Here is a 19,872-nt window from a genome sequence, read left to right as displayed (position 1 = left end):
GGGGTATGCTCATCCTGATGTCTACCGCTCTCCAGAATGGACACTCAAGTGTGTCACTAATAACAAATCATATATGTGTTTTGTCCTTGATTCTCACAGTTAAACTTGAGTTCAATATGAGGATAAGATCTGTTATATCTTATATTTCGCACTTAAGCTGGAGCACGGCACCCTCCTTACAAACCCTAAGTCATTCCTTGTCCAATTCCTTTTTTCTAGGACAAAAAATGTTGGGCCAAAATCAGTTTTTGCTGATCGGTCCACTTTTACTGAAATCATCAGATGGATACGTTCCTGCAGCTGGATGCCGCCGGCGGCGTATACGACGACGACCTGGTGGTGGGTGAGCCCGTAGACTTGGAGACGCAGATCCAGCGCCACATTGTCGAAACGAGTCAAGCCGATGCGCTCTTCGGTGAGCAGCTCTACCGTCCAGTGGGAGGGGAAGCGGGTGATAACGATGAAAAGGGCGACGAGCAGTTGAGCGCCGCCGAGTCGGACGAGTTGGAGCGACAGCGCTATCTGCAGCGCGTTCTATTGATTGAGAAGGGGATGCAAGATGCAGACAATGAGGTGCAGCAACGAATCGACACCATGAAGCGCATCGTAGGGCTCGAAGACCCCATGGCGCAGCTGTATGAGTATCTGACGCTCAAACAGGAAGCCCGACGAGAAGATGGCGTGGACATTGTGAGGGATCTGATACTTTGTGCCAACCGCATGACAAACGAGGAAGACAGCGAAGTGGCCATGTTGGGAGCGTTCTTCTTTCTGTGCGACAAACAGCAACCCAGGACGCGAGGAATGGCAGCCATGTTGCCGGTTGCAGCGGCGATGATGGAGGCATCCAACGGAATTGACCACTCGCCATTCTAATATGCACGATTTGTGTTATTATTTGATTTATGGGCAACTTAGGTCCCCCACTGGAAGAACTCGCATTGGCTGTCTTGTGGGTTTGGACACTTGAAAAAGGCCCGACCTTTGTTAACTCCACTTTTACACGTGAGCCGGATGCCAGGCAACTTGCACTCACACATTGGAGTCTCGCTATCTCCTCTATCAGCCGTAGAAGGCGACATCTCGGCCATCCACTCGACGAAGCCGCAGGTATCTGGTGCCTGGAAGCTGCAGGCATAGAACTCGCGGTACTGGTTTGGACCTGGCTTTCGAGTTTTACGCACAGCGCAAAGGGTATTATGCCCAGAGCACTTGGGTGCACTTGATGTACCAGCATCGCCTCTTGCAGCCGACGCTTGAGCTGATCCACTGGGAGTGTCCGTAACCTCATCCTTCCACAGAAAAAAACCGCAGCTGTTATCCGTTTGGCCGCGTCGGCAGATATAAAACTGTCGACCTTTGTTTGGGCCATCCTTCTTCACAGTTCTCTCGGCGCAAGGTTCATTATGACCAGGACACTTGACTATGGGCGCGTTCGAGTCGGATACCCAAGCAAAGAAGTCGCACTGCTCACCTTGAGGCAGCGAACACTTGTAGAACATCCGCCCGGTATTGGGACCGTCACGAGTGACTTCTTTCTCCACACAAGGCAAGCCGTGGTCATCGCACCGGGGTATATCTGAGGTCAGACTCGGAGCGCGGAGTATTCGACGCTGCGCCTGCGCTGAATTATCTGTAGGCCGTGATGGAAGTCGCTGACGCTTTCGCCGTCGGTCTCGAATTACACTGCCAGCTCCTGTACTCGATGAACTGTCAGGGTTGGAGGCTCGAGATCTCGTGGCTGCGCGATGAGACTGCCGTGGTTCTATGTCAACGGGAGTCCGTGGCCTTGCTTCTCCCCTGGGCGGCATCCTAAAGTCGGCAGTATCGTAAACGGGTTGGCCGAATTGTTCCGAGAAAGTCTGGTCTAGCACAGTAGCGCTACGTGTGACCTCAAGGAAAATGCCTTTCATCTGCGAAGATAGTTGTCAGGACAGCACAAGGCAGAGACAAGAAGACGCTTAAGAAGGCTGTACCTGAGCCATACACGAGTCGACCACTTGCCGGAGTGCCTTCTGTCCTAGCGAAATCGCTTTGCAGTCATTCTCCATCTGAAACGTTCAAGCACAAGCAATGAGATTCAAGTCGATACAGGCAACATCCCCTTCACGATCAAACTCACCGCAGCACGAAGAACTGGTTTTGCCAGCTCGAGGCCCATGTGCTCGTATGATAGAACTAATGCCAACCCCAGAGTTGTGGGCTTAAACTGGGTTTCGTTATTCACCTTGATAGCGTACTCACGCTTGAGAATGGTCTTGATGTGCTCAGCAATCGTGGCGTCTGTGCCAATGCCGTTTGAATCCATCTTTGCGATCAAATCTGCCTCCGATAAAAGCGGTGGCGGGTTTGTGTCTCCTGAGAGCATCACAAGCGTCGACGGGCGGAACACATCGCCGTGTTTATAAACAGGAATCGCAGACGCATTCCATTTCTCGTACTTGTAGATATCCAAGTAATTCCGTTCCTCCACCATCAATCCAGACGCAATGAACCTCTCATTTAACATCGCCATCACGACACTAGTCTGGCTGCCCTTGGCATCGCGACTACAACACGCCAGGAAATGGAGAGAGACAAACTCGTACACTTTCTTTTCGTCTGGGTCTGGCAACGTATTTAGGTCAACACTCTTGGTTGGGTGAATGGGAGGGTGTGCCTGATCATCAGAATTCCCGTGGCGAGGAGCTTCGTACTTTCCTCCGTCAAGCAGCTGCCGTGTCACGTAGTTCCCCCACTGTTGATGAGTTTCATGAGCCCGAACCAAACTCATCAGGTCGGTGCCTTCTTTGAATTTGCTGGTCTCCGTACGTGGATAGCTGATCAAGCCCTTATTGTACAGACTTTCTGCCGCTTTCATGGTTGCCTCCGACGAGATCCGTAGCCAACGTGAAGCTCGTTTTTGCAGCTCCACCGTGGTAAGCGGCAACGGCTTCCTCTTCCAAGAAGGTCGCTTGTCTACAGACTCGATCGCTGCCGTTTGACTCTCCACTAGAGACTCGTAGATACACAAGCACGCCATGCGGTCGAAAAAATGCCCACGCTTCCACTTGAACGTCGTCGTGGGTGCGTCTGGTTGATCGGTTTGCTGATGTGTGACGCTGATGTAATAGAACGCCTCTCGTTCAAAGTTCCTAATCTTAAGAAATCGTTCCACCACAAAACCAAGTGTAGGGAACTGGCAAGGTCCATAGCTAATAACGTTTTTCTCCTGATTTAGTGCTGGGAATCTGCTCTGGATGCGCATCGTCTGGAACCTCGTAAATGCAGCGCCGATTCTTAAATCGATCTCGGATCGAGCATCGACTGCCAATGAAAGTTTTTCATTGGGCTGCGATAAATTCTGCACTGCGTGGACGATGTCGCGGGGAATAAGCGCCGAGAACCTGGCGCGAAACACGCGTAGCCTGCTATTGGTCTTTTCGCAAATACTTTTAACCTCGTAGGCGATATTCTCGCCCTCTCGATCACAATCCAACCACAGCACGAGCCACTGCAAGCGAAGATCAGTCAAAGTCAGTTAGATAGAATTACTTATAAGCACAGATAAATGGCGCACTTGACTGTGCTTGGCCTCCTCCATCAGCGTCTTTTCAATCTTTTTCTGGGTCTCATCGCTGCGTATCTTCTTGGTCACTGGCGCCGTAAAGAGGTCCACGGGATCGCATGAGTGCCAACTTCTGACACTCGCGTCAAAGTCCAGCTCCATGATATGGCCTGTGACGGATGTAACGACCATTTGCACCTGCTGCCCTCGGACCTGGTACGGGAACTCAAAGAGCGCATTGTATTTGGAAAAACCGGCGCGCTGGCAACACACGCAATGGAGACTAGGTTAGCGAAAGCACCCAAGAGAAGTAGAGAAATGAGCGCACATCACACACACACGATGAGAGCGGCCTGAGGACAGGATATTGGCGATCTCCTTGGCCACCGATGGCTTTTCCGCCACATTGAGCACCTTCATGCAGGCACCTCCAAAATGTAGGTTTGGGATTGGCTTAAAAAAATAACCCCAGTCTCTTTAGGATTCCCCAAGATGAGCGGCTTCCTGAACGTGCGAAAGCCAGCCGGGCTCACGTCGCATCGGTGCGTTGGAGTCATGCGCCGAGTGCTGGACACGCGACAGGTTGGACATGGTGGTACATTGGACCCGATGGCCACGGGCGTCCTCATGCTGGCAGTGGGTCGGGCCACACGCTTCTTGCAATACTTGACGACGGGTAAGGAGTACAGGGGCGCGATCCGACTGGGCATCACCACGGACTCGGACGACATCACGGGTGATGTTCGGACACAGTTACCAGCACCGTGGATCAGTGAGGAGATGGTGAACATGACGCTGCAGAGGTGAGAGGACGGAGTACACAAAGAGGAAAGTCTGGATGTGGTGTTGTGACCGGTGGAACTTACTGCTGGCTGCAGGTTTATTGGGGAGATCGACCAGGTGCCCCCGCGTGTCAGCGCCATCAAAAAGAATGGCGTGAGGCTGTACAAATTAGCGAGAGCAAAGAAAGTAAGATTGTGTTGCGGTCTAACATATAGTGGGGCAGATGGGAAACTTGACGGAAAGGATACTGTGGTACCACGCAGGATTTTGACGTCAAGCCGAGACGGGTGTGTATTAAGAAGATCGACGTGCAAAGCTTTACACAAGGAGATTTTCCAGAGGTTGGTCGATGGTTGTGGAATGCTGGTGGGTGGTAGGTGAAACTAATAGGTTGCCGACTTGATGCTAGGTGGGTATCCGTGTCGTCTGTGGAGGAGGCACATACATCCGATCGATCGCCCGGGAATGCGGTGAGGCACTAATTGTGCCCCCCGAGTACCTGGACTCGACGTGCAAATTGCGCAACTCTGTTGGCGATTTTTGCGTTGGAGGAACGCTGACTGAACTGGAGCGAACTCGAAGTGGGGCTTTTGCCATTGCCGATAGTCTCGACTTCGATGAAATCCGTTCCATGTTAGAGGTACGCATTTGCTACCTTAAACGAAGCAACGACCCGCTCGCAATCTAACGAACTTTACTTCCTTTTCATAACAGCGAGGGGAGTCCCCGCTTCAGCCGATCGAGAACATGCTCCAGCATCTTCCCTCCGCGGAATTACCACTACAAACTGCCCAGTATTGGTTGAATGGTGGCACTGTTACTATCCCAGCGGAAGATATTGAGTTCGTGGACCACAACTACTACAAACTCACCAGCGGCGAGCCCATTCGCATTTACTCATCGTCGACAATGCTTGGCATCGCTCAAGTGGACCCACAACCTCAGTACAAGGAAGTATTTCTCAGAAAGCGTTTATTCATCTAAGAGGTCGGTATTTCTCTTCCTTGAAACCTACTCGAACGTTGATGTGACACTGCGGCTATGCTGCATCAAGTTTTGCAGCCCTGTGGCCATAATCGCCGCGAACATTTCCATATCGATAGACATCCCAGGACCGCCGGACACTGGCGGAGTGGGCTTGTGCTCTTCCTGAAAGTTCTCGTACGCATACGCTGTCGCTCCTGTAGGCTGTACCATGGTTCTAGCTTCGTCAAAATCAGCCATTGATAGAGGGCGCATTGTAGGAACCTCAGGCTGGGAAGCCTCATTGTAAATCTGGGGCTTCTCGTCCTCAACTGTCCGGTTCTTTGCAGCTTCCTCTGCTGCTGCGCGGCAATTGTCGATATGCTCCCGAAGCGGAATCATCAGAGCAGCTCGACACAACTCCTTCAAATCACTGCCACTATAGTACATCGTGTCGTTGGCGAGCTTTACGAAATCAAAATTGTTGTCTACCCCCTCCGTCTTAAGCTGGAGTCGGAGAATCTTCTCACGCTGCGGTCTGTTCGGCAGTCCAATCTCAAACGTGCGCGGCATTCGGCGAAGGAAAGCAGGATCCACATCACCCGGACGATTGGTCGCACCCATAATAATGACACCGAAGCCTCCGTCATTTTCGGTGTTCATTTCAGTGAAACCGTCCCAAAGCGCCAGGAATTCCTGCAGCAAAAACAACAGGTCAAGACAGATTGACACTTTTGGCGCCAAATCAAACGACGCATACCGTTTTCATAGATGAAAATGTCGGGTCCGACACGCCGCCTCGCTTGCCCATGAACGAGTCGACTTCATCGATGAAAATGATGCAAGGTGCCAGTTTCCGAGCCAGCGAGAAAGCTGCCCGCACGAGCTTCTGCGACTCGCCGAACCACTTGCTCATTATCGTACTGATCTTCAGGTCAATGAAGAAGGCACCGGATTCCTTGGCGATGGCCTTGGCCAGCATGGTCTTGCCCGTTCCTGGCTTACCATAGAGCAAAATGCCCTTGGGGGCAGTGAGCAACTTCCCGCGAGAAGCAAAGAACTCAGGGCTCTTAAGCGGGAGTACCACCAGATCATGAATGTCACGCTTCTGTCGCTCCAGGCCGCCGATGTCCTCGAATGACACGTCGATGTCCTGCGGGTCCACAATGTCGCCAGCGATGACATTCTCAAAGTAATTAGTGTTGAACACGCGACGGCCTGTGCGCTTCAGGCGGCTCTGCAGCTTTGCCTGACTATCTTGTCCGTTGCTCCAGTCGTCCATCATGGGTTTCAGTTGCTGCAGCAGCAGCAACAGCCGACAGTGTTATCTTAACGATGTCATGACACGTCAGACACCCTTTGCTTACCTTGTACAGGTACTTGGACGTCTGATACATTGTGTAGAGCATGAGACCGTCCAGGACCATACCCAGCACCTCATCCTTGATGGAGGCAGCGTCGCTATCATTGGACGAGCCCTGGCGCTTGCCGCTGAATATCTCGGAGCTCTTACTAGCGCTGCCGCCCATTGTCAGAATGCGAGTGTTTCTCCAGCTGTGGTGGGGATAACACAATAATTTGTGCTTTGTAGATCCGTTTAATAAAACATAAAACTTTTATAGCCTTGGTCAAGCATAAAGCGTAAAAATGAGATGGGAAGAGGCGTATCAATTTGTTTTATCTGTTAAAGAATAACTAATTCAAAACGGCAAAAAGGGTCGATTTACAGGATATTATAATAATGGATTTGGCGGTTGATCGATCCCGATTTGACTGCGCCAGTCTAGCTAGGTCATTTGTACTTTTTATATACCTCGATTTAATGAAAAGTTTTTATTAAATCGAGGTATTAGACATGAAATCAACTGTGCACCGCTGCAAATTGGTGATTCCTATCCGTATACGCGTCACCGTAGATGGCACGTACACTCGCTCACGTGGGCACACGCAAAACCATGGCATCTGTACCATCAGCTCTTATAGCGGATATTTCACTAATTGGCGCTCACAAATTCAAACTACAGTATTGAGTGGGAGCTACGTGCGACGAATAAGCTGCTGTTGACATAGATACTACCACTGCGTGACAGTGCAGACCGTACAGATGAACGTGGCAAGTCGATGTGTCTGAACGCAATATTGTACTTTAGTGTTCTGTTCATAATGGCCGAGATGAGAGCTCGGTTGAGTCGCGGATGACTATAAGGTGTACCCGCCTCGCGCGTATATATCGCGTTGGCTACTGCTAAGAGACGCGCGTTCAGCATACCTGTATCGCTGCGGAATGGCCTGTGCCCAGTTAGTGACGCGCTGGATTATACAGACCGATACATCAATAGCGTAAGCACAGAAAGCTAGCACGACGACGCACAAGTACCGATAAAGAAACCGTGACCCCATATACATAGGTTGGGCTATCACGAGCGCGAGGCATACACACTCATTAACGGCCTTGCGATTTATGCACGAACAAAACAATTAGCACGCCGAGCTGATAAGTAGGCAGCGAAAGTACTCCTTCTAATGTACATGAACTATTATTCATTTCAAGTCTAACCATCATTACGATCTGATACTCTGCCTACAGCCATATATCTTCGTATGTTTGTCGTACATGTCGGACCCAGTAAATGCCACTCGGAAAGAATCTACGCCACTCTGTCAGTCAGTAGCTATGCAAATAAGTCAGTAAGTGCGTCAACTATGCGAGTAAGATCAATGCATGCGAAAGATAGTGGAAAGACCCTTCAGTAATATCACAAACAGTTCTGCAGAATAATAATTTCCAAAGCATAATGTTGGTGTTTGTGGCGACCATCGGCAAATACTACCTATCCTATAAAATATTTCGCGCGTGGGGCTGACTAAACCTTGCTCTAATAGACCGTCGCAAGCAATGATAAGGTGTCGGCTGCCTCACGACGATGACGTGCAGATGGGTAATGTGTTTGAGTAGGATATTTACTCCAGCTACACTTGAATTCCTCAACGATGTATGCCAATTTCGAAGCATCATCGGTACTGACCCGTCTTCTGAACGGCATATTTTACATTTGCAAACTCGAGCGCCCCCGATTGGTGTCATTTTGGGAGCTATGCGCTCTAATGAGATTATAGACAAATCCTTCCAGGATAAAATTGTGCACGTATTGCGGATCACGTTAAAACCAGGTCATGTCTACCTTTACTATGACGATCAACAATACGCATTCGATCTAGATCTATCACGCGGGTATCTATCTGTAACATCCAGCTGTCACGCCTACATATTTATATGTGATGTTTCCAAAAAGTGACTTTAAGAAATGATAGCAGTACACGCTCCAGAGGCGGACAGTGAGGCATAACATGAGAGCACTAAGGATATTGTGTACGGTGTTGTTTTGGAGCGTAGCATAAGTAGATCAAAGTATACAAATATTATATGTAGCTTCGCTCTAAGTAGAAACTCTAAGCCCACCGCAGCGCAGCGGAGGTGGTCGTCCCTCTTTACACCAACAAACAATACCCTAGCGTCCGCGGAGCGGGCGCCCAGACCGCTAGTTTCCCGCTCCCTAACCTTGTAACCTGTCGGTCTGTCCGTCCGTCAGTCCGTCGCACCCCCCCCCCCTGTCTTCCTGCTTTTGCCTGCCTTTTCGCATGGCTACAGCCGGCCTGGCTAATACAGTTTCGTCCCATCTTACCGACCGCGCCTACCTTTCTGACTCGACCTAACTATGCTAAAATTACAAATGTATCCAAAAGCGTTACACAATTAACTCGCGCCCTGATTGGTCAATACCTGCTGACCTGCGACACTGACTGGATCTGTCGCACGATCAGACCGTCTCTCGCCCTGGACGTGATGTAAACATTTCTGCCGAGCACCAAACGCATCGATTGGTTGCAAACAGCTAGGCGAGCTGCGCAGATAAATAAATTATTGACATTCAGCTACGCAAAACCTATCGTATGTACTGCAAATCGGGCACAGTAACAAGCCCATGCAGTTAAAGCTCTGCGATGTTATTTTCCACACGTTTTTCAAAGTAGAGACGATATATTCATTTATTAGTATTATTATTACTAAAGGAGGCTTCACGACCTTTGCGTTATAATAGTTGCACCCCTGCATGCGCGAATGGTACTTACGTGGTGGTGCTGCTATTGCTGAAAAGTATGATTGTACAAAACTAATAATATCATTATTTAAGCGATTGCCAAAACTAAAATAAAACTTTTTTTGTGTAATAATGAGTACCGGCATTAAATGGCCGTGTATTGGCTAAATATTTTGACGTACTTTACTGGTTAAAATAATATCATGTTTACGATATAATAATACTATTTAATATTTTGCTAAATATTAAACACCCAGCAGTAAGTATCCGTTAAAATACCTAATATTTTTACGCACGTTAGTATTTATAAAATTCACAGTTTGCAACATGGCGAGGCCCACGTGCAAGGCCAATATTGGCCTGCAACTGCTGAATCCGCAGCGGTCTACGACGGATTCCCGGGCGCGCTGCGTCTGCTGCGGGAAGCTGCAGTACGGCTACGCATTCCGTACAATCAGCAGGCGGGACATCGTGCGGCGCTGTATTGTCTGCGAGAACTGCCCAAAAGCGGTTGAGTTTTGGGAGGAAAAGCCCCCACTTCCTGATTCGGCCGAAGTGCGCCGCCAAGAAAGCCTGTCAAACGTCAAGAAGGCGATGGGTCCTGACTGGTACCCCGAGAAGAAAAAGAGGCGTAGCCGCCCTCGCAAGCTGACCGCCCGAAACGCCAAGTACATCGAGGAAAAAAAGCAGCAGAAGAGCAAGTAATTGGTGAATATACCCTTTTAGGCCCCCATTTTCCTACCTATCTTTGTATTTAGTATACTGGTGACGGTACGAGGCTTGGAGCCGCACATACGGTAACTGACTATGGCGCTGCCAATAGTGTTGACGCATCTACAGAGGGTAGCGCGTTTCAAATAATAATTAGCGCATGGTGTCTACTGCGAACCCTTGCAAGCTGACCGTCCCTATCTGCTTCCGCGTAACAATAGATCGAGAGTACACTCGCTCACTTGGATACATGCAAACCATGCTATCTGTGACATCAGCGCTCACAGCGTATGTTCCATTAATGTGCGCTCACAAATTGAAACTACAGCATCGAGTGAGCACTACACGCGACGATTAAGTTGCTGTCTACATAGATACGAGCACGTGTGCGGTAGTGCAAACAATACCGGTGGGTGTGGAAGTCGAACTGTCTGTACGCAGTACTATACTTTAGTGCCCTGTCCATAATGGTCGAGATAAGAGCTCGGTTCAGTCGCGGGTAGCTATAAGGTGTACCCGCCGCGCGCGTAGATACTGCGTGTAATACAGGTGACAGACGCGCGGTCAGCTTACCAGTATCGCTGCAGTATGGTCTGTGCCCAGTTAGTGACCTGCTTGGTCATATAAACGAATACATCAGAAGCGTAAGCACAGTAAGCCAGCACGACGACGCAAAATGTACCGAGAAAGCGACAGTGATCCTATACATAGGTTTTAGATATCACGAGCGCGTGGTATACACACTCATTAACGACCTCGCAATATATGCACGAATATATCAAATAGCACGCCGAGTTGATAAGTAGGCATCAAACGTACTTCATATAATGTACATGAGCGACGATTCGAACCAAGTCTAAGATATCTACGATCTGATAATCTGCCTACACTTATGTGGCTTCGTATGTTCGTCATACATATCGGAGCCAGTAAATGTCTCTCGAAAGGGTCTACGCCACTCTATCAGTCAGAATCTATACAAATAAGTCAGTATGTGCGGCAGCTATGCAAGTAGAATCAATGCATGCAATACAAAGTGGAAACACCCTTCAGTAATATCATAAAGAGCTCAGCAGAACAATTGCAACGCATAATATTGGTGTTTGTCGCGACTATCGGCAAAATCTACCTGTCCTAAAAGATACTTCGCGCAAGAAGCTGACTAAACCTTTCTCTAATAGACCGTCGCAATCAATGATATGGTGTCGACTGCCTCACGGCGATGACGTGGCAGATGATATTATGTTTGAGTAGACGTATTTACTCCAGCTACACTGGGATTCCTCACCGGTCTATGCCAATGTGGATCATCACTGATACTGACATGTCTTCTGAACAGCATTTGTCAGCTTTGCAGCCACGGACGCGCCTCCGATTCGTGTCATTTTGGGGGCGATGCGCTCAAATGCGATTATAGACAAAACCTTCACGGGTAAGATGGTGCTCATCTTGCAGATCACGTTAAACCCTGGTCATATCTATCATAACATGTGAGCACTAAATATACTGTGTGCGGTGTTGTTTTGGAGCGTAATATAAGTAGAACACATTATACATGTACTATATGTTGCTTTGCTGCACGTAGAAACGCTAAGCACACCGCAGCGCAGCGAAGGTGGTCAGCCTGCACTACACCAACCAACCATGCCCTAGCGTCCGCGGAGCGGGCGCCCAGACCGCTAGTTTCCCGCTCCCTAACCTTGCAGCCTGTCCGTCCGTCTGTCAATAAGTCCGTCCGGTTCCTTTCTTGCTGCTTTTTCCTGCCTTTTCGCATGGCTACACCCGGCCTGTCTAATATATTTTCGTCCCATCTTACCGACCGCGCCTACCTTTCTGACTCGACTTAACCATGCCAAAATTACAAATATATCCAAAAGCGTTACACAATTAACTCGCGCCCTGATTGGGCAATACCTGCCGACCTGCGACACTGACTGGATCTGTTGCACGATCAGACCGTCTCTCGCCCTCGCGATTGGACGTAAGGTAAACATTTCTGCCGAGCACGAAACGCACCGATTGGATGCAAACGGCCAGGCGAGCTGCGCAGATACTTGATTATTGCGTAAAACCTGTCGTATGTACTGCAAATCGGGCACAGTAACCACTTTATTTTCTAAGAGCTCTACACACTTCTCAAATAGAGATACTTATTATTATTAATGTAGCCTTCACAGACCAGTATTTTGTAAGAGCTCTGGGATGGTATTTTTCACACACTTTTCAAAGTAAAGACGATATTAATAGTACTAATATGAATAATATAAGCTTCACAGGCCGCATTTGTAAGAGCTCGGCGATGCTATTTTCCACAGACTTTCTAAAGTAGAGACGATAGTATTTTTTAATACTAAAGTAGGCTTCACGACCAGCGCTTTTTGTAGGGACTTTGCGAATATATATATATATATTACTTCACCTGGCACTCAACACTGCCACCGTGCAATGAAGGCGCGCGGCTGCACGGTCATTGCGCTATCTGCTCCCGTGCACCGCACCCGACGGATGCATGCGCGCACGATCGATAGTTGTTTTAGTCAATTTATATTGCATGTAAAGTATGTTTTTGTTTGGAAATCTGATAATAATATATTATAACAAAGCCAAATAATACTATTTTAAAACATTTTAATATTTTGCCTAATGATAAATACCAGTCTTCCAGTACCGTGCTATTGGCTAATGTTTGGACACAAGTAATTGGTTAAAACAATAAGTTTTGCTAACTTACTCACAGTTTGCAAAATGGTGGGCCCTGTGTGCAAGCAATGCGAGGCGAAGATTGACCCGCTTCTGCTGAGCCCGCAGCGGTCTACGACGGATTCCTGGGTGCGCTGTGTCTGCTGCGGGAAGCTGCAGTACGGTTATGTGCTCTGTACGATCCGTACAATCAGCGGGCAGAATATCGTGCGGCGCTGTATTGCCTGCAAGAACGGCCCAAAGGCGGTTGAGTTCTGGGAGGAAAAGCTCCCACCACCTGATTCGACCAAAGTGCGCCGCCAGGAAAGCCTGGCAAACGTCAAGAAAGCGATGGGTCCTGACTGGTACCCCAAGAAGAAAAAGAGGCGCAGCCGCCATCGCATGCTGACCGCCCGAAACGTCAAGTACATCGAGCAAAAGAAGCAGCAGAAGAGCAGGTGATTTGGATATACATTTTATAGCCCCTTACCCCGTATAGTTTTGTATACTGACTGACGGTGCGGGGTTTGGGGCCGCACATACGGTAAGCTGACTATGGTGTTGACGCACCTGCAGAGCGTAGCGCGCTTCAAAAAATAATTAGACATGGAATCAACTGTGCACCGCTGCAAATTGGTGGTTCCTATCCGCATACGCGTCACCGTAGATGGCACGTACACTCGCTCACGTGGCACACGCTAAACCATGCTATCTGTACCATCAGCTCTTATAGCGTATATTTCACTAATTGGCGCTCACAAATTTAAGCTACAGTATTGAGTGGGAACTACGTGCGACGAATAAGCTGCTGTTGGCATATATACTACCAGTGCGTAACAGTGCAGACCGTACAGATGAACGTGGCAAGTCGATGTGTCTGAACGCAATATTGTATTTTAGTGTCCTGTTCATAATGGCCGAGATGAGAGCTCGGTTGAGTCGCGGATGACTATAAGGTGTACCCACCTCGCGCGTATATATCGCGTTGGCTACTGCTAGCAGACGCGCGTTCAGCATACCTGTATCGCTGCAGTATGGCCTGTGTCCAGTTAGTGACCTGCTTGGTCATATAGACTGACACATCAGAAGCGTAAGCACCGTAAGCCAGCACGACGACGCAAATGCACCGAGAAAGCGACAGTGGCCCTATGCATATGTTCTGGCTATCACGAGCACGTGGTATATACACCTTGCGGGATAAGGACCGGACACATAAAAAAGCACGCCGAGTTGATAAGTAGGCAGCGAAAGTACTTCATTTAATGTACATGAGCTACTATTCGATTCAAGTCTAAGATGTATACGATCAGATAATCATCCTACAGTCATCTGGCTTCCTATGTTCGGCATACATATCGGAACCAGTAAATGCCACTCGGAAAGGATCTACGCCACTCTGTCAGTCAGTAGCTACGGAAATAAGCCAGTAAAAACGTCAGCTATGCACGTAAGATCAATGTATGCGGAAGATAGTGGATTGCCCTTCAGTAATATCATAAAGAGTTCAGCGGAACAATTTCAAGGCATAATATTGGTGTTTGTGGCGACCATCGGCAAATACTACCTGAAAAAAGATACCTCACGCGAGGAGCCGACCAAACCGTGCTCTAATAGACCGTCGCAATCAAAGATACGGTGTCGACTGCCTGCGTGCAGATGGTAAGATGTTTGAGTAGGATATTTACTCCAGGTAACCTGGGATTCCTCACCGATGTATGCCAATTTCGAAGCATCATTGATACTGACCCGTCTTCTGAACAGCATATATTAGCTTTGCAGCCACGCGCGCCTCCGATTCGTGTCATTTTGGGAGCAATGCGCTCAAACGAGATTATAGACAGAACCTTTCCGGGTAAGATGGTGCTCTTCTTGCAGATCACGCTAAACCCTGGTCGTGTCTACCATAACATGTGAGCACTAAGGATACTGTGTGCGGTGTTGTTTTGGAACGTACAGTAATATACGATACATGTACTATATGTTGCTTCGCTTTGAGTAGAAATTCTAAGCTCACCGCAGCGCAGCGGAGGTAGTCGGCCCTCTCTACACCAACCATCCATGCCCTAGCGTCCGCGGAGCGGGCGCCCAGACCGCTAGTCGCTCCGCTTCTAACCTTGCAGCCTGTCCGTCCGTCTGTCAATAAGTCCGTCCGGTTCCTTTCTTGCTGCTTTTTCCTGCCTTTTCGCATGGCTACACCCGGCCTGTCTAATACAGTTTCATCCCATCGTACCGACCGCGCCTACCTTTCTGACTCGACTTAACTATGCCAAAATTACAAATATATCTAAAAGCGTGACGCAATTAACTCGCGCCCTGATTGGGCAATACCTGCCGACCTGCGACACTGACTGGATCTGTCGCACGAACAGACCGCCTCTCGCCCTCACGATTGGACGTAAGGTAAACATTTCTGCCGAGCACGAAACGCATCGATTGGTTGCAAACAGCTAGGCGAGCTGCGCAGATACTAAATTATTGACATTCAGCTACGCAAAACCTATCGTATGTACTGCAAATCGGGCACAGTAACAAGCCCATGCAGTTAAAGCTCTGCGATGTTATTTTCCACACGTTTTTCAAAGTAGAGACGATATATTCATTTATTAGTATTATTATTACTAAAGGAGGCTTCACGACCTTTGCGTTATAATAGTTGCACCCCTGCATGCGCGAATGGTACTTACGTGGTGGTGCTGCTATTGCTGAAAAGTATGATTGTACAAAACTAATAATATCATTATTTAAGCGATTGCCAAAACTAAAATAAAACTTTTTTTGTGTAATAATGAGTACCGGCATTAAATGGCCGTGTATTGGCTAAATATTTTGACGTACTTTATTGGTTAAAATAATATCATGTTTATGATATAATAATACTATTTAATATTTTGCTAAATATTAAACACCCAGCAGTAAGTATCCGTTAAAATACCTAATATTTTTACGCACGTTAGTATTTATAAAATTCACAGTTTGCAACATGGCGAGGCCCACGTGCAAGGCCAATATTGGCCTGCAACTGCTGAATCCGCAGCGGTCTACGACGGATTCCCGGGCGCGCTGCGTCTGCTGCGGGAAGCTGCAGTACGGCTACGCATTCCGTACAATCAGCAGGCGGGACATCGTGCGGCGCTGTATCGTCTGCGAGAACTGCCCAAAAGCGGTTGAGTTTTGGGAGGAAAAGCCCCCACCTCCTGATTCGGCCGAAGTGCGCCGTCAGGAAAGCCTGGCGAACGTCAAGAAGGCGATGGGTCCTAATTGGTACCCCAAGAAGAAAAAGAGGCGCAGCCGCCCTCGCAAGCTGACCGCCCGAAACGCCAAGTACATCAAGCAAAAGAAGCAGCAGAAGAGCAACTAATGGTAAATATACCCTTTTAGGCCCCCATTTTCCGTCCTATCTTTGTATTTAGTGTACTGGCTGACGGTGCGAGGCTTGGAGCGGTAAGCTGACTATAGTGCCGACGCACCTACATAGCGTGGCGCGCTTCATAATATATGAGCGCATGGAATCAACTGTGTTCTGCTGCAAGTTGGTCGTTCCTATCCGCATACGCGTCACCGTATATGGCACGCGTCACCGTATATGGCACGTACAATGGACACACGCAAAACCATGATATCTGTACCATCAGCGTCTATAGCGTAAATTTTCACAAATTTAAACTACAGCATTGAGTGAGAGCTACGTGCGACGAATAAGCTGCTGTTTGCATAGATACTACCACTGCGTGACAGTGAAGACCGTACAGATGGACGTGACAAGTTAATGTGTCGGAACGCAGTATTGTACTTTAGTGTCCTGTCCATAATGACCGAAATGAGAGCTCGGTTGTGTCGCGGACACGGTGTACCCGTCGCGCGCGAATTTATCGCGTTGGCTATTGCTAACAGAAGGTGTACCCGCCGCGCACGTATATATCGCGTTGGCTATTGCTAACAGACGCGCGGTCAGCATGCCTGTATCGCTGCGGAATGGCCTGTGCCCAGTTAGTGACGCGCTTGATTATACAGACTGATACATCAACCGCGTAAGCACAGAAAGCTAGCACGACGACGCACAAGTACCGATAAGGAAACAGGGACCCCATGCATAGGTTGGGTATCACGAGCGCGTGGCAAATACACTCATTAACGACCTTACGATATATGCACGGACACATCAAATAGCACGCCGAGCTGATAAGTAGGCAGCGAAAGTACTCCATCTAATGTACATGAACTATTATTCAATTCAAGTCTACCATCACTACGATCTGATACTCTGCCTACGGCCATATATCTTCGTATGTTTGTCGTACATGTCGGACCCAGTAAATGCCACTCGGAAAGAATCTACGCCACTCTGTCAGTCAGTAGCTATGCAAATAAGTCAGTAAGTGCGTCAACTATGCGAGTAAGATCAATGCATGCGAAAGATAGTGGAAAGACCCTTCAGTAATATCACAAACAGTTCAGCAGAATAATAATTTCCAAAGAATAATGTTGGTGTTTGCGGCGACCATCGGCAAATACTACCTATCCTATAAAATATTTCGCGCGTGGGGCTGACTAAACCTTGCTCTAATAGACCGTCGCAAGCAATGATAAGGTGTCGGCTGCCTCACGACGATGACGTGCAGATGGGTAATGTGTTCGAGTAGGATATTTACTCCAGCTACACTTGAGTTCCTCAACGATGTATGCCAATTTCGAAGCATCATCGGTACTGACCCGTCTTCTGAACAGCATATACTACATTTGCAAACTCGAGCGCCCCCGATTGGTGTCATTTTGGGAGCTATGCGCTCTAATGAGATTATAGACAAATCCTTTCAGGATAAAATTGTGCACGTATTGCGGATCACGTTAAACCCAGGTCATGTCTACCTTTACTATGACGATCAACAATACGCATTCGATCTAGATCTATCACGCGGGTATCTATCTGTAACATCCAGCTGTCACGCCTACATATTTATATGTGATGTTTCCAAAAAGTGACTTTAAGAAATGATAGCAGTACACGCTCCAGAGGCGGACAGTGAGGCATAACATGAGAGCACTAACGATATTGTGTACGGTGTTGTTTTGGAGCGTAGCATAAGTAGATCAAAGTATACAAATATTATATGTAGCTTCGCTCTAAGTAGAAACTCTAAGCCCACCGCAGCGCAGCGGAGGTGGTCGTCCCTCTTTACACCAACAAACAATACCCTAGTGTCCGCGGAGCGGGCGCCCAGACCGCTAGTTTCCCGCTCCCTAACCTTGCAGCCTGTCCGTCTGTCCGTCCGTCTGTCAATCAGTCCGTCGCTTTCCTCTCTTGCTGCTTTTGCCTGCCTTTTCGCATGGCTACAGCCGGCCTGGCTAATACAGTTTTGTCCCATCTTACCGACCGCGCCTACCTTTCTGACTCGACCTAACTATGCAAAAATTACAAATATATCCAAAAGCGTGACACAATTAACTCGCGCCCTGATTGGGCAATACCAGCCGACCTGCGACACTGACTGGATCTGTCGCACGATCAGACCGCCTCTCGCCCTCGCGATTGGACGTAAGGTAAACATTTCTGCCGAGCACGAAGCGCATCGATTGGTTGCAAACAGCCAGCAGATACTTGATTATCGACATTCAGCTACGCAAAACCTGTCGTATGTACTGCAAATCGGGCACAGTAACCATTTATTTTCTAAGAGCTCTACACACTTCTCAAACAGAGATGTTTATTATTATTAATGTAGACTTCACAGACCAGTATTTTGTAAGAGATCTGGAATGTTATTTCCACACACTTTTCAAAGTAAAGACGATATTAATAGTACTAATATGAATAATATAAGCTTCACAGACCGCATTTGTAAGAGCTCGGCGATGCTATTTTCCACACACGCTCATTAAAGTAGAGACGATAGTATTTTTTATTTTAAAGTAGGCTTCACGACCAGCGCTTTTTGTAGGGACTTTGCGAAAATATATCTGTTTTACATCACCTGGCACTCACCACTGCCACCGTGCAACGAAGGCGCGCGGCTGCACGGTCATTGCGCTATCTGCTCCCGTGCACTGCACCCGACGAATGCATGCGCGCACGATAGATAATTGTTTTAGTCAATTTATATTGCATGTAAAGTATGTATTTGTTGGGAAATATGATAAAAGTATTATTATAGCAAAGCCAAAATATTAAATATCAACTTTTTAATATTTTTTTTTAAAAAATATATATCCGCGTTATATGTCCATGCTATTGGCTAATATTTGGACGCAAGTAATTGGTTAAAACAAAATATTTTGCTAACATACGCACAGTTTGCAAAATGGTGGGCCCTACGTGCAAGCAATGCGAGGCGAAGATTGACCCGCTTCTGCTGAACCCGCAGCGGTCTACGACGGATGCACGGGCGCGCTGCGTCTGCTGCGGGAAGCTGCAGTACGGTTACGCGTTCCGTACAATCAGCGGGCGGGACATCGTGCGGCGCTGTATTGCCTGCGAGAACGGCCCAAAAGCAGCTGAGTTCTGGGAGGAAAAGCCCCCACCACCTGATTCGGCCAAAGTGCGCCGCCAGGAAAGCCTGGCGAACATCATGAAGGCGATGGGTCCTGACTGGTACCCCAAGAAGAAGAGAAGAAGAAGAAGCGCAGCCGCCTTCGCAAGTTGACCGCCCGAAATGTCAAGTACATCGAGCAAAAGAAGCAGCAGAAGAGCAGGTAATTTGGATATACATCCTTATAGCCCTTTATTCCGCATAGTTTTGTATACTGGCTGACGGTGCGAGGCTTGGGGTCGCACATACCGTAAGCTGACTGTGGCGCTTCCTCATAGCCCCTTACCCCGCATAGTTTTGTATACTGGCTGACCGGGGTCGCACATACCGTAAGCTGACTGTGGCGCTACCAAGCGTGTTGACGCACCTATAGAGCGTAGCGCGTTTCATATAATAACTAGCACGAGGTATGTACTGTGTATCTCTGCAAGCTGGCCGTCCTTATCTACATACGCGTCACCGTAGACGGCAAGTACACTCACTCATTTGGACACAAGCTAAATCAAGATATATGTACCACTAACGCTCACAGACTATATTACACTTATGCGCGCTCAGAATTGAA

At 48.2% G+C, this 19,872-nt stretch overlaps 4 protein-coding genes across 4 annotated transcripts; 2 read left to right on the top strand and 2 right to left on the bottom strand.

The window, feature by feature from the left end:
* Window positions 1-279: 279 nt before the first annotated feature.
* On the top strand, window positions 280-900 carry PITG_18635 (uncharacterized protein; the record flags this gene model as incomplete). The annotated part of the gene is made up of 1 exon (XM_002997278.1): window positions 280-900. The coding sequence occupies one exon, from the start codon at window positions 283-285 to the stop codon at window positions 874-876; it is 594 nt and encodes a 197-aa protein (XP_002997324.1).
* A 14-nt stretch (window positions 901-914) lies between these two features.
* Window positions 915-3,967, bottom strand: PITG_18634 (DNA topoisomerase, putative; the record flags this gene model as incomplete). The annotated part of the gene is made up of 6 exons (XM_002997277.1): window positions 915-1,686; window positions 1,756-1,913; window positions 1,977-2,051; window positions 2,111-3,493; window positions 3,560-3,808; window positions 3,881-3,967. The coding sequence occupies 6 exons, from the start codon at window positions 3,965-3,967 to the stop codon at window positions 915-917; spliced, it is 2,724 nt and encodes a 907-aa protein (XP_002997323.1).
* Window positions 3,968-4,039: 72 nt separating this feature from the next.
* Window positions 4,040-5,343, top strand: PITG_18633 (tRNA pseudouridine synthase B, putative; the record flags this gene model as incomplete). Its single annotated transcript, XM_002997276.1, has 5 exons — window positions 4,040-4,350; window positions 4,426-4,516; window positions 4,594-4,675; window positions 4,765-4,970; window positions 5,045-5,343. 5 exons carry the CDS (start codon window positions 4,040-4,042, stop codon window positions 5,312-5,314), a joined length of 960 nt encoding a protein of 319 aa, XP_002997322.1.
* PITG_18632 (ATPase) lies at window positions 5,342-6,838 on the bottom strand (the record flags this gene model as incomplete). The annotated part of the gene is made up of 3 exons (XM_002997275.1): window positions 5,342-5,989; window positions 6,054-6,590; window positions 6,661-6,838. The coding sequence occupies 3 exons, from the start codon at window positions 6,718-6,720 to the stop codon at window positions 5,342-5,344; spliced, it is 1,245 nt and encodes a 414-aa protein (XP_002997321.1).
* Between the last annotated feature and the right edge of the window lie 13,034 nt (window positions 6,839-19,872).

The sequence above is a fragment of the Phytophthora infestans genome, genomic scaffold (assembly GCF_000142945.1).
Source record: "Phytophthora infestans T30-4 supercont1.78 genomic scaffold, whole genome shotgun sequence".
Taxonomy (NCBI): domain Eukaryota; phylum Oomycota; class Peronosporomycetes; order Peronosporales; family Peronosporaceae; genus Phytophthora; species Phytophthora infestans.
Note: the sequence above shows the minus strand (reverse complement) of the source record. Positions and strands in the feature narration are given on the sequence as shown.